General features: G+C 40.2%; 1 protein-coding gene across 1 annotated transcript; it reads right to left on the bottom strand.

The window, feature by feature from the left end:
• Positions 1 to 3,224: 3,224 nt before the first annotated feature.
• Positions 3,225 to 8,737, bottom strand: LOC103478948 (Golgi reassembly-stacking protein 2-like). The gene is made up of 10 exons (XM_008433105.2): positions 8,555 to 8,737; positions 7,805 to 7,885; positions 6,830 to 7,033; positions 6,660 to 6,746; positions 6,428 to 6,558; positions 6,207 to 6,339; positions 5,144 to 5,252; positions 4,932 to 5,039; positions 4,394 to 4,516; positions 3,225 to 4,280 (listed from the first exon to the last, which is right to left on the bottom strand). The coding sequence occupies exons 1-10, from the start codon at positions 8,615 to 8,617 to the stop codon at positions 4,072 to 4,074; spliced, it is 1,248 nt and encodes a 415-aa protein (XP_008431327.1). The 5' UTR covers positions 8,618 to 8,737; the 3' UTR covers positions 3,225 to 4,071.
• Between the last annotated feature and the right edge of the window lie 5,741 nt (positions 8,738 to 14,478).

Here is a 14,478-nt window from a genome sequence, read left to right as displayed (position 1 = left end):
TTCCAGTGATTGCACATTTTGCAAATCTACCAATTTTTTAACAAAAAAAAAAAGATATTAAACTTTCGTAAATTCAGTGCATCTTCAAATGTTACTTTCAAATAGTTAATATGTTGGCATTTCAAAATGCTAATTAATTAGAGCATTTTTGTTTTGGTTAAAAACAGCCATATTAACACCAGTAAAATTTAAGACAGTCAACAAATGACACTTATAATAATGGATATATTACACGTGTAGGAATAAAGTATCTGATGTTGACATATTGGTATGGGGGACCTGAAATGGCCGGCCCTCGTCATCTCAAAGCATGTTGCATGTCCAACATATCCAACTCTGATTCAGTTAGAAGGGATCCATTTTTTTCTTTTTAAGTAAAGCACAATCATACAGTCAGTTTAAAGGGAGTGTTTGTTAAATGGTGTAATGAAAGAATGTGAAACAATTGGAGGTTTGGTGCCAGCATCATGAACTCTGATTGGACAGTCGTAGAATCAGTCGCATGAAATCCAGACAAGATGGAGGGTTCTGCAACTTCACTGCTACGGAACGGATCCAACGGAAAAAATGAAGATTTGTTTTTTTTTTGTGCCTCTTTTCAAAGTTTTATCAAATTTAGTAATTATTTCATCAACTATGGAGAAATAGAATGATTTCTCAATCAAACTTTAAAACTGCAGTGTATAAACAATGTCTTTTACATGTTTAAGTGTCACTGTTACGGCTAATCTTTGAAAAACATCAAGCTCCTTTACCTCCTTACTGTTGTCCTACTACCACCATTTTAAAATATAAATCACATTTATACTAGGTAAGCTAATAATGCATACAGTTGATGGCAAATACATGTCCTTCTCAAAAAATTAGCATATTGTGATAAAGTTCATTATTTTCCATAATGTAAGGACAAAAATTAAACTCATATTTTAGATTCATTGCACACCAACTGAAATATTTCAGGTCCTGTATTGTTTTAATACTGATGATTTTGGCATACAGCTCATGAAAACCCAAAATTTCTATCTAAAAAAATTAGCATATTTTATCCGACCAATAAAAGAAATTTGTTTTTTTAATACCAAAAAAGCCAACCTTCAAATAATTATGTACAGTTATGCACTCAATATGGTCGGGAATCCTTCTGCAGAAATGACTGCTTCAATGCGGCGTGGCATGGAGGCAATCAGTCTGTGGCTCCGCTGAGGTGTTATGGAGCCCAGGATGCTTCGAGAGCATCCTGGGCTATCGAAGCCCAGGATGCTTCGATAGCCCAAAGACCCAAAACTCATCCACTCTGGGAACAGCCTATTTGTTCAGAAATGTCTGTGTCTCACCTTCTTGCTTGAGTGTGTCAATGATGGCCTTCTGGACAGCAGTCAGGTCAGCAGTCTTTCCCATGATTGTGGTTTTGAGTAATGAACCAGGCTGGRAGTTTTTAAAAGCCTCGGGAATCTTGCAGGTGTTTAGAGTTACTTTGTTGACTCAGATGATGAGGTTAACTGCTCGTTCAGAGAACCTTTTCATGATATGCTACTTTTTTGAGACAGGAATTTTGGGTTTTCATGAGCTGTATGCCAAAATAATCAGTATTAAAACAATAAAAGACCTGAAATATCTGTTGGTGTGCAATGACTCTAAAATATGACAGTTTAATTTTTATCATTACATTATGGAAAATAATGAACTTTATCACAATATGCTAATTTTTTGAGAAGGACCTGTATAACATTTTTAAAAAGAGGTGCATTAACATTTTACTCTGAATATGAACTTTTCTGTTCCACCATCTTGTGTGTGTATATATATCCAACCGTTGGATCGATTTCAACAGTCATTCTTCCTGAATTAGCATGTAGCTGCTGTGGACCGTTGATTGCATGGTTTCTGTTGCAAGTCCTCATATTAAGCAGGCGAGTGGAAACAGGAAGTAACCTGCTGCAGACACTGGATCTGTGCGAACAACCGGCTGATCGATCGGAAAAACAGAAGATGCACTAAATCAGGGATCTGCGACCTCTGTGGCTCCTAATAATTTTGGCTAAAAACGTTAAAGAATAAATGTTTTTAAATGTAAAGATAAATACAGGTGTTCGCCAATGAATTTCCATAATGGGACACGAAAAGTACCAGTAATATATATTTTTTCGGTCCATTTTTTTGTCAATTTGGAAATTGCTTTGTTCACACAATTTTCCTCAAATATCAAAATTCCATACAGAACATTTTTAAATTTTTTTTCTCTAAAGTGTTATTTTCCATTTATTTTTAAATCTAAAATAACTGTGGTTTTTCTAAAATGATTAATTTCCTATATCATATATATTTTTTAAATTAAACATTTTCCCCAAAACAGACGGTTTAATCAGGCATGTTTGGGGCAAAAAAAAAAGGTGCAATTTGGCTTTTAAAGGCAGCAGACCACTAAATAGCCGTTTATGAAGTCTTAAGACTCCAAAGCGCTTCACACTACAGTCATTCACACAGATGTGTTGGCTTCAGATGTTGGATAAAAAGTCCAGGTTTACACTATTCATGAGTTAATGTGACTACAGAAAGCTACTTTGGATTTTACTCGAACTTCTACTTGGAGTTTAGTTCAACTTCCAAGCAGCCTCGAAGCTGTTTTTGTCTGCTTTTATACAACTAAGTCAAAACGATGCTGCTATTGAATGAAAATGTAGAAATAAAAGCAAAAGGAAGCAGATCTGCCGATCATCTTTAATCTTATGAATTTCTAACAAATGTAGTTCCTTTCATGACCACTAGGAGGCACTGCGCACACAGCTCATTAAAGTTGCTACTTTCAGATCTTGAAGATTTGATAGAAAAAATAATTTAAGGTTAGATAAAATAACTAGGACCACACACACACAAATCTAGTTTTAAGATTAGAATTTGTTCTAGGACGGGGAAGAAACAAATAAATCCAGGATTTGAAAGGAAAAACCAATGAATATCAGAACAAATCTGAAGCTAAGTGAAACTTGAGCAATATTTAAAATATGCAAAACTTTAAAAGCCTGCACGAATATTTGAGACTTTTTAAAATGACTTGTCATTTGCTATGTAAGAATGCACTAAAACTTTTGGTTTGTCTGTTTTATTTTTTCCTCCACCGAGTCAAACGTTCCTCGGCTGATGTTAGACGATATCAAATTTCTCAAGTTGAAAAAGTTAAACATTAACAGACCATAAAACAATAAGAGTGAGCATTGAGACGAAGGCACAGTTTGTAAAACTCATTTGGCTTTATTGCTTGCACCGTGCATTCTGCAGATGTTTTCTTGAAAGTTTTACAGAGACTGTACTGCAACTGTGACCGACCCAAACAGGGTTCAGGGGTGGGTAACCCAGCAGCAAGAACCATGACCTTTCAACCTGTTTGCTGACATACTGTGTAATATAGAGTTCTGCATATATGTGGGGACATACAAAGGGACTCTAATCATTTAAAAAAAAAAACAAATGAAGTGGTGCAAAATGATGCAGATTCATTCTGGAAAACTTCAGAATTAGTAATTTAATCAAGTCTAAAGGTGTGGTGTGGGGGTTTGTTAGCTACCAATAAAAAGGTTGCAGAATGGAGCTGGAAAACAGGGTAACATAAACATGTTTATAGTTATGTAGATGTTTTTTTTTTTTTTTTATACAGCAGTGCAGGAGTTAGTCATCCCACTTCAAAGTCAAAAGAAATTCTGCTCATCATCCAGCCCCATTAACATGTAATAGTTATATTAAAAAAAGGGGGGGTTGGCAAGGGTAAACCAGTTAGGAAAAAAGTGAAGAAAAAAAATAACTGTTTACTGCAGAAGTGTGAAGCAATCTTCTCTGTACAGTAGCTTTGACAAGCTGCAGTGCTACCAGTTCTGCTGAATGACAATCCGGCAACACGGACACGTCGGACTGATCTAGAACTACCATCCCGTCTCTTTGCCTCCGCTCTAACTGGGGCGTCGGCCATTGTTGCGCCTCGCTGCCTGCTCTCTCCTGGCCAAATAAATAGAAAAACCACAGAAAGACAGATGGGAGAAAGAGAGAAGAACCGGCTGCGTTAAAAGCTTCGTGGTGACATTACGACGGTGGTAGTGTTGTATGCGTAGGGGCCGAGGGTTCTGTGGCGTCGGCCTCTGTGATGGCGATGGCGGCCGGGACGGTCGTCGCCGCGACGGAGGCGGCAACGCTAGAGGCGGGCACGAAGGGCAGAGGGGGGTTGGGGAGCAGCGGAGGGAACTGACCCAGACCTGGTAGGGACAGGGGGGGCAGCTGAGCCAGAGGGGGCACTGTCAAAGATATTTTTWAAAATAACTTTAATTAGTTCARATTTGTTTAGAATTAAAATAATTTATAAAAAAAAAAGAGCAAACAGAGAGCCTGGTTTTTCCCGTAAACTCACCTGTCGTTCCTGCTGCTGTAGATATGGAGGTTGCCAGGGAGACGGCGCTGAGGTCTGGGAGTGGGAGGTTTAGGTTGGGGAGGTTGGGGAGTGGAGGCAGCCCTCCTGGGAGAGGCATGAGACCTGAAGACGGACACATCACAGCCATCCGTTACTCACACTGGCTGGGTTTACATTACAAATGTGCGTAAATCTTTGTCAATATTACAAAAAGATAACACCACAATTGCGAAGTTTCATCCAAGCAAATTAAAATCACACGAGTAAACGAMAAGTCGTTAAAAATCATGGCAGCGACAAAAACCATTTCCTGTCGTCGTCGTCTTCATGGTTTTTACCAGTAGTAACATCCAGCTGTTGATCACAAGACTGTGATGCGCAAAAAAAAAAAAAAAAAGTTTCCCCACTACAGTTTTGCAAAATACATCTATTTTGTAACGGCTGAAAACCCAACTCATCCTAGTGCAGAAACTTTGAAAACCGTGAGTTTTTTCTAAATTGGCGTTTCAGATAAACAAATTTACTTTCGATCGCCTACCTGGTAGCGTTGTGGCTGGGTTAAAACCGGCGGCAGCAGGATTCAGTGGAGGGAGGGGAGAGAAGGAGGAGCTGGAGGTGGAGGGGAGGAGAGGGACTGTGGGCAAGCCTGGAGGAGGAGAGGAACACGGAACATTAGGAACCATAATGCAGAGTGGGCCAAATACCCAGCTGGCTAAGTGAAAACAAAAGCGATAYCCGTCTGCAGCTCACTGGGCATGGTGGGCGGAGCGGARCTGATGGACAGGCCRGACAGTCCGTCTTCAAGGCCGGATGAGACGACAGGCGTGGAGGAAGGAGGAGTTACAGCAGAAAGCTGGACCTAAACAGGAAATGGAGGAAAGTCAGATTTACTTGAATAGCACATTTGTAAGACGGGTATTGGGGCCATTGGAGACAGAAAAAAAAAAGGGGAGAATAAATTTCCATCAAAAACTCAGAAATTTTGAGATTTCAGGAACTTTCTAGAAAAAGTCGGAAGCATTGCTATGAAAAAAAAAGTCCAATTCAATTAAAAGTTTAAAATTTCTGACTTTCCGAAGTCGAAAATTTTCAGTTTTTCAAACTCAGAAATGCCCTTGTTTTTCTAGAACATTCCTGAAATTAATCTAAAAATTCTGAGTTYTTTGGGAGAAATGTACTCCTCCCCCTGCCCCCATGCCCTAATRACCCTAACAGGTCAGTGTGGATTTGAGAAGCAAGCAATAAACATATAATTTTATCAAATGCCGTCATTGAAATCATAAYGCAAATAAACAACAAATATATTCATCAATGTTCCAGTTGTCATGAATCAAAGGACACAGGTGAGTTTTTAACCTTGACTGAAAGGAAGTCTGTGTTTTGGCATCTTTGCGGTTTGTTCCAGATTTGTGGGGCACAGTTAAGAAAAAGATTMATCAGGAAAACGGAAAATGTCCCTCAAATTTACAATAAATGTCGATTTTTTTTATTAGTACTTAGTACTGGAGTCTGTTTCAGTGTYCTCCCTATATAAACCCATTTGTAGCCGTCATCAGCATAGCAGTTAACTAAAAATAGGTGATTTTTTTAAGCTACAGTCCATTTCAGAAGCATTCAAATCGCTTAAACCCTGAATTTTACCACCAACTTCTATCCATGTTAATGGAACGGTATTCAACGTCAACGTTTGGTTGTCATAGAAAAAAGCTCAAGTGGGACGAATACTTTTGGAAAACCGTTCATATTCAATCAGCTGTGTGGCTATTCTGAGTTGCTGCCTGTAAGAACTTAACCATATGAGAACCGTCCTCACCTCTGTGAATCCGTCTTTCAGGGGACTGACCGGCTCTGTAGAAGAGTTTGCAGGGAAGCTGATCTTCTTCCCTTCCTCAAAAGGACGGGTGGGAATCCTGTGGAGGTATCCGTAGCCGATCCCGCATCCAAGGCTAGAGAGATCGGGGAAAGCGACGTCAAGATAGCCTGAGATCTTAACAGGAAGTGGAACATTGAGGTGACTGTGTGTGTGTGTTGTACCTGCCCTCGCCTCCCCAGGAACCGTTGGGCGTTATGACCACCTCCCTGCAGTTGTCCGTGTCTGTGTTGTAGACGTAGAGCTTCAGGCCCTTTCCCTCGTGGCTCTCTATCAGAGAGAACAGGTCCTCTGACTAAAGACGGCCACGGAAACACAAAGTTATCAGACGAAGCGTAAAAACAGAAGCAAAGGTGCGACTAATGACTACGAGAACTTTAAGAACCGACAGCCAACCTCATTCATGACGGTGTCGGCTCCGATGATGTAGTCGGTGTGCGGCCGCAGGCCAGCGAGGGCCGCCGGGGAGTTGGGCTCCACTTCCTGTTTCAGACAGTAAAACCACTTTGTTGGATCGCATCGGCTCGGACGATGACACGCACCCGGGTGTTTCCGCGGCTACCTACCAAGACGTGCCACACGTTCTCGTTGGCCCCTTCGAAGCTGCAGAAGCGGATGGACACCCCGAGCAAACCCTGGCCTCCCCACAGGTTGCTGGGAGTCACCGTGGTCTCCCGCAGCTCCAGGGTCTTTGACGAGTACACCAGCATCTTTACTGGTTTCTCCACGTTGGCTTTGAGCAAGTCCTTCAAGGTGTCGTTGTCTTTGTTCTGTAGGAAAATGAGACGAAGGTGAAGTAAGGTAGACAAATGAGTGAATGACACTCTCACGGGGAGAACATCCTAAGTTTTAGAGACAAAAAAGGGGTAAACTAGACAAACATTTATTGTAACGTTGGGTATAAAACTATTAATGTTATTGGTGTGAACATAACGTGACTAAAAGAACTGAACTACCGAGAAAGACATTCAAAACGACTCGACGAGGCGTTCAAGCAGGCTGAACGCGGAGCGCTCCWTCTCGCCCATTTCTTAGTCCTGGTTCTCTTCACAAACTGCTTTCATGTGTTTTATTACAACTGAAAGTAACTGAGACTCACACAGTTTAATTACATGAACCTTGTTTGTATACGTTTTATTGTGTCTTGTAAGCTCATGTGAACTAAACACCTGTGAGGGCGCACGACACATGAAAATAAAGACTACTACTACACCTCAGCTGCAGCAGCAGAACACAAATAAACATATTTGACGGAGGAATTTGGGTGTAAGTAGGAGGGAAAAACACAAAACATCCTCAAAAGAAATCTGATCACTTTCCTTTTGTGCCAGAGGCACGTGCACACGGGAGACTGCTTTTGAACTGCTTTTCTTTAAATTTACAATAGCAAACCAGCTAGGAAAGAAATGACCGTAATACACCGAGCTACAAGTGAAACGCTGTAACAGATACAAATAGCACAGAGAAGTCTCCCTGTTGAATTTTGAGTTTATCATGGCTGAAAATTTGTTCTGCAGGACGCGATGAGTTAAGCTTCTTACCAATCTGTTGTTGTTGATGGAGACGATGAAGTCAAAGAAAGGCTCCAGTCCTGCCCGATGCCCTGGTGAGTTCTCCTGAACCTGTGGCGAACATGACAGACTAACTTAGCGTCTGGATGAACCACAACTCACACACTTAAAAAAAAAAAAAAGGAACAAATTCTTTAGTTTTGTCAGATCAAAATTCACGAAAAACAAGTCTGTCAAGTGGGACTTTTGTTTAGAGGCCAAGCTCTTAAAATTGTTGTTGTGAATGTTTATGAAGTATGAGAAGTTATTGGCTTTCCTTCTGGTAGGACTAATCCAACTCAAGAGTGTACATAACTCAATTTTAATGAGTTAAATTGAGGAGCACGGCTTTAACTGCGAAGTTATGTTTCACATTTGGCGAAAGACTAAAAGTCCACTGAGCTAAGAATGAATGCAACGTCCGATAATGGATGCAGACTCAAACGCAGCTGTCATTCCTCTCCGGAGCTTTAGCTGCCTCCAGCCCTGCTGATGCCCAGTTTCCGGCTGGAATACCTACTAAAGATTACCTGGAGACATCCACATGAGCGCTCCAGACCACATCAGACACTTATATGACTCTAAAACACACGGCAATCCCTTAACATGATATTGTGTTTTCCAAACGGAGGCCGCAGAGACGGACCCCGGCCTCTCATCAATACTCCAAGCCAGAAACTCTCTCCCTTCTACCCGGATGCTAAGCTAACAGCTAGCAGGCTACAGGTGATTCAAACTCACCCGGAGGACGTGGTAACCCTCTGAGCCTCCACCTGGTATCTCCACGCTCTGAGATGCTCCCATGTTTTGTGATTTATGGGCTTTACGGGGATTTTCTAACGGACAGTTCCCCGGCGGAGGTAAGAAACCTAAACACTTCCACACACCGGGTACACGTCGCCAAATCACTAGCCGTGTAATGCGCAGGCGCTGTTACGTGGCAGGAAATAACGCCCTTTTCTGAAAATTTAAAATATGTAAAAGTGCCACAATGTGAAATAAATACATAAGTATTTAAACATTTCATAGTTAAAATAAAATTGGAAATAAGTTTTAAAAAGAGCCTTTGAGAAATCTGTGAGTATGGAAACGTGCTATGTAAATATGAGGTCATTTAGTAAATACATTTTATAATGTCAATTTTCAAATGGCAACTGTGACTTTTGTAAATTAAAGAAAATATAATACATAAAATCTTACATATGTTATTTTTTTAAAAATGTGTATTTATTTTATAGCTCCTCAATGAACGCAAACTAAACAATTCTGTCTGAATTTATTTACAAAAAACAATATATGTATTTTTGCTGTCAAGCTAATTCTAAAGTTTGCTTTAGATAAGCAGTGTCGAAACTTGGGCCAAAATGGTCACCTCGAAAGTACTCAATATGTCACAAAATATGCTCATAAAAATAACACAGTTTTTACATTTTTAATTTTATTTAAGTGTTCAGCAATAAACTAAGCAAGTAATATTTTAATTAAAGAAATAAAGTAGGCTGGATTAGTTGGAAAAGGAGGTGTAAATTCTTCTAGAGCCTCAACTTAGCCTTACCAATTATGGACTTTTAAAGCTAACTGTGTGTGTATGACTGTCACAAATGTAGTTTGAGACAATTCCTCTCACACTAATGATACTAATAGATTTGTTTTGATACCTCTCTGGTGGATGAAGTGTGAATTACACTTGGTTCAGTAAAACAGACGTGTACATTTGGGCAGACTGCAATTATTTATTTACTGAATTTTGCTGATAAATTCATCAAATAATCTTTATCCCAAGCTATGCTGTGTAGTAGAAAAGTGTGCTTAGGCTTAATAGCGTCTTATGTACATGATATATTAAAGTAGACAACATTTGAGCAAAGCTCTGTGCTTGTATTTTTGATTATACAAAACGCAATAAATGTAATATAATATACTTTTTATTTAAACACTGGATAAAAGCTCCTGAGACAGAGTTGTAAAAGTATGTTTAAGTATTTAAATGTATTTGAAACACTGCAAGATAAACAGATAAAAAAACACGTTACTTTAAATATATATGCTGAAACTGAATTTCTTACATTGATTTCACATGGCAAAATAGGTGCTAGGAGAGTCATGGGACTGTGCAGCAACAGATATTTAGCTGTATTTGAAAACACTAATGATAAAAAAAGAACAGTTGGTCAAAAACATCTTTTGACGAGGCCTGTCACGATAACAAATTTAGCTGAGCGATTGTCTCAAAAATGATTGCGATAAACGATAATATTGTTTGAGGACCATTTTAAATTGATGTAGTGGTAATGAAATGATAGTGCAAGCACATCCTGCCAAAAATAAATACACTTTATTTTAAAAAGAACATTTAACACCGAAACTGGTAAATAAAATAAACAAAACAACCAAAAACAAAATGGACTCTCAGTCACCGTAAAAAAAAAAATGCACTGGAATAAAAACTAAACACAACATAAAACCAAAGTGGAAATAAAAACTACATTCAACCAAAGAGTATAGATTATGAAGTCTGTGTACTACATTGCCCTTCAATAATTATGAGATATAGATTGATATATCTGACTAACCTGATGCAACAGTTCACTTCTCCCTTACGCTAAGAAAATGAGGAAAGGAGGATCAGTGGAGAGCACCGGAGTTGAGCCGTTTTCATTCACTGTTATCAATAGAAAGAGGAAAAGGCAGGAAGAGACGATAAAGCCGATAAATTAAAACGAGGTCGATCGTTTTAATTTATTACGCGATTTATTGTTTATCGCCACGGGCATACTTTTGACTCAATTTCAATCTTGTTTGAGGAATAGCAGCATCAATAAAATATTCAGCACACTGAGATGACAACTGCTAGATGGCGCCATTGGGCGTTTAATGTCACCTCTGAGTGCAGCTGTACCGTATATTTGTGTGCAGTTTTAATTTTTTGGGTTGCTGTTCAACATTCTGTAAGCACACGAGCTGGTTTTAAGTCTCACTCCTTAGAAACCGACATCTTATATTCCCTCTTAAGATTAGCATTATTGTCTGAAAGTAACTTTAGACAACATTTTATTACAAAGCAAAGAAGAGCAACACTAAGAAAAACATAACACCTACTAAACAAGGAAATGAACAGCAAACAAAAATTGCACAAATGAAACAAATGAGGATGAATAAGAAAACTAAAACCCTGGTATAAGAACAGTGAAATAGCTAATCATCAGGACTAAAAAATAAACTGTGAAACTAGATATGGACTGGCGTAGCAAAACCTGATGAGCAACGGAGTTTTTGAGACAAGGAGTTTCAAAAACCATTTTTTCCTCGTAGGAAAGTTATTCTGGTGTGAACCTTCCTGAATAATTCTTGTTGTGTTTAGTCAATTCTAGTTTTAAGTCTTTTCATATTGTGGCAATATGAAAAGACTTAAAACTAAAAAGTCTTTTCATATTCAATATGCATATGACAAAAAATCACTACCCTGTACTTGTTATTTGAGTAATTTTATTATGAAGTATCACTACTCTTACTTGAGTGCAATTTCTGGATTCTCAAAACCAAATATGCTTTAACCAAAAATTCCCCAGACACAGACATACACCTGCAGTTTTTGTTGAAACTTCATAAGTTTTATATTGAAGGAAACTGGTTTGAAAATGATCTAATGTTATGTTTTTTGTTACTTATATGAATTACTGTCATTTTGGTCAAGATGCAAGAAACATCCAGGATACACTGTCGAGTGTTGAACCTCCTGGTTCTGCTCCAGACTTCTCCACACAGTCCAACAATAGTGACTGATTCTGCTGTTTCTTCAGGCAGCCCTGTGAGAGCGACTCGCTGTGGAAGACCTGGTAGAAGGCCAAGATGTTACATGTACTCAACTTGATTTTACACATTTTGTTATTGCTATTTAACTATTGAACTGATAGAAACTACATTGAAGTTTATAAAGAAAAAAAAAGAAAAAAATGCAGAAAGGGAGATGTGATGTATATTGAAAAACATTGTAATTATTTGGTGCTGCCAGTGGGTGGCACTGTGATGTGCTGTGATCCTATTTTAGCTTAAGATCTGCATGCACCGCACTTAGTGATTATGGTGGGGTGCTATCTGTGTGTCACTCCATCAGGGGGGTTGTTAGAATAAATAATTAAGTGTTTTCCTCTGTCTCTTTTAGCTGCTTGCATGTTCATGTATACACACACACATACACAGGATAAAGGAAATGACATATTAGGGAACGCCCTCTTTAGGGCGTGGCTTAGATAAAAACCTACAAAAGGAATCAGAAACTGCTTTTAGACACTATTTTGATGTGTTGTCCCTCAAAGAAACATGGCGATGAACAAGCGCTGCATTTTAGTCGTAATAAATGGGATTGATGATTTCAACTCACAAACTCTTCTAGAGCCTCGTTTCTTTAGAGATGTCATCATGATTTTCATACATTAATTTTCTTCTCAAGGTACAGAGGAAGAAAATTAATATCAGCGTTGTTGTGGTGTTGTCATCTTGAGAAATAATGAGCTTTGGTTAAATATAAAACATGCTTTAATCAGTTTTTGTTTATGTGTGACTGCCACCGGTCTTAAATGTTATGGTTATGTCAGCGTGCAGCCGTGTGTGTGTGAGCAGATAAAACAGATAGAGAAAAGACAAAGAGACCTTTTGTCAATAACAGAGTGTTCCTTATAAATTTCTTGTAACATTTCTTGCCTATAAAATGACAAGATTTATGGTTTCATTTATGAAAGACATTTTAGTTCCATTAGTATTTTTGTTTTTAACAATGGCTTTTTTCTATTTTTGTGTCCTTATCTTGATCTTTGTTAGCACATTAGCTCCACTTTACATCAAACAAACTTTTAGCCACATAAAACATATGTTCTTTTTTCCGATTAGTAGATGAATATGTAATCACATCTCTACTTAGTCAAATCAGACTGTTACTCACCAGTTCGTCTTGTCACTTCATGCCACTGCTCCTCGTCCTTTCTACTTGGTTTCCTCATGGTCTCTTCATGTCTCTGGTTTGGGTTGATTTTTATTACTTGGACTTTGTTTTGCTTTGTGAATTTTATTTTTAATTAAATCTACAACAGAACTTTTCCATCTTCTGCATGTTGCATTTGGGTCCACACAATAACCACACACTGTTGTTGTTTGACCTTACAACAGTTCAGATTTCCCACCCTTCTTGGAGTCCTTAGAGGGGTACTGCAGAGTGCCCCTCCTGGGGATTCCCTTGTTCTACTGGGTGACTTCAACGCTCACATGAGCAATGACAGTGAGACTTGGAGGGGCGTGGTTGGGAGGAATGGCCTCCCCAATCTGAACTTGAGCGGTGTTTTGTTGTTGGACTTTTGTGCTCGTCACGAATTGTCCATAACGAACACCATGTTCAGGCATAATGGTGTCCATATGTGCACTTGGCACCAGGACACCCTAGGCCGCAGTACGATGATCGACTTTGTCATCATATCTTCGGATCTGCGGCCATATGTCTTGGACACTTGGGTGAAAAGAGGTGCAGAGCTGTTCACTGACCACTACTTGGTGGTGAGTTGGCTCCAGTGGTGGGGGAGGAAGCTGGTCAGGCCTGGCAGGCCCAAACATGTTGTGAGGGTCTGCTGGGAACATCTGGCGGAGTCCCCTGTGAGGCTTTAACTACAATCTTCAAACTTCGAACACGTTCCAGGGGAGGTGAGGGACATTTAGTCTGAGTGGACCATGTTCCGTGCCTCCATTGCCGAGGCAGCTTATCGGAGCTGTGGCCGCAAGGTTGGCGGCAACCCTCAAACACATTGGTGGACACCTTCAGTGAGGGATGCTGTCAAGCTGAAGGAGTCCTATTGGGCCTTTTTGGCCTGTGGGACTCCAGAAGCAGCTGATGGGTACCAGCAGGCAAAGCGGCATCCGGCTCGGGTGGTTGTTGAGGCAAAAACTCGAACATGGGAGGAGTTTAGAGAGGCCATGGAGAAAGACTTCCATATGGCTTTGGGGCAATTCTGGTCCACCATCCAGCATCTCAGGAGGGGGAAGCAGTGTATTACCAACACTGTTTATAGTGGGGACCACTATAAACCACTGCTGACCTCGACATGGGATGTTATGGGCCGGTGGGCAGAATACTTCGAAGACCTTCTCAATCCCACCAACATGCCTTCCATTGAGGAAGCTGAGCCTGGGGACTCTGGGTCGGGCTCTCCAATCTCTGGGGACGAGGTCACCGAGGTGGTCAAAAAGCTCCTTGGTGGCAGGGCCCCGGAGGTGGATGAGATCCGCCCAGAGTTTCTTAAGACTCTGGATGCTGTAGGGTTGTGTTGGCTGTCGCGACTCTGCAATATTGCATGGACATCGGGGGCAGTTCCTCTGGATTGGCATACTGGGGTGGTGGTCCCCCTATTCAAAAAGGGGGACCGGAGAGTGTGCTCCAATTACAGGGGTGTCACACTCTTAAGCCTCCCTGTCTATTCAGGTCTATTCAGGAGTCCTGGAGAGAAGGGTCCGTTGGATAGTCAAACTTCGGATTCAAGAAGAGCAGTGAGGTTTTTGTCCAGGTCGTGGAACACTGGACCAGCTCTACACCCTCAACAGGGGCCTGGAGGGTGCATGGGAGTTCGCCCAGTCGGTCTACATATGTTTTGTGGAAGGTGTATGGCGTTGAGGTGGCTTGGGCA

The sequence above is a fragment of the Poecilia reticulata genome, linkage group LG17, assembly GCF_000633615.1.
Source record: "Poecilia reticulata strain Guanapo linkage group LG17, Guppy_female_1.0+MT, whole genome shotgun sequence".
Lineage (NCBI taxonomy): Eukaryota > Metazoa > Chordata > Actinopteri > Cyprinodontiformes > Poeciliidae > Poecilia > Poecilia reticulata.
The sequence above is the reverse complement of the archived record's forward strand: the minus strand, read 5'-3'. Positions and strand labels throughout refer to the sequence as shown.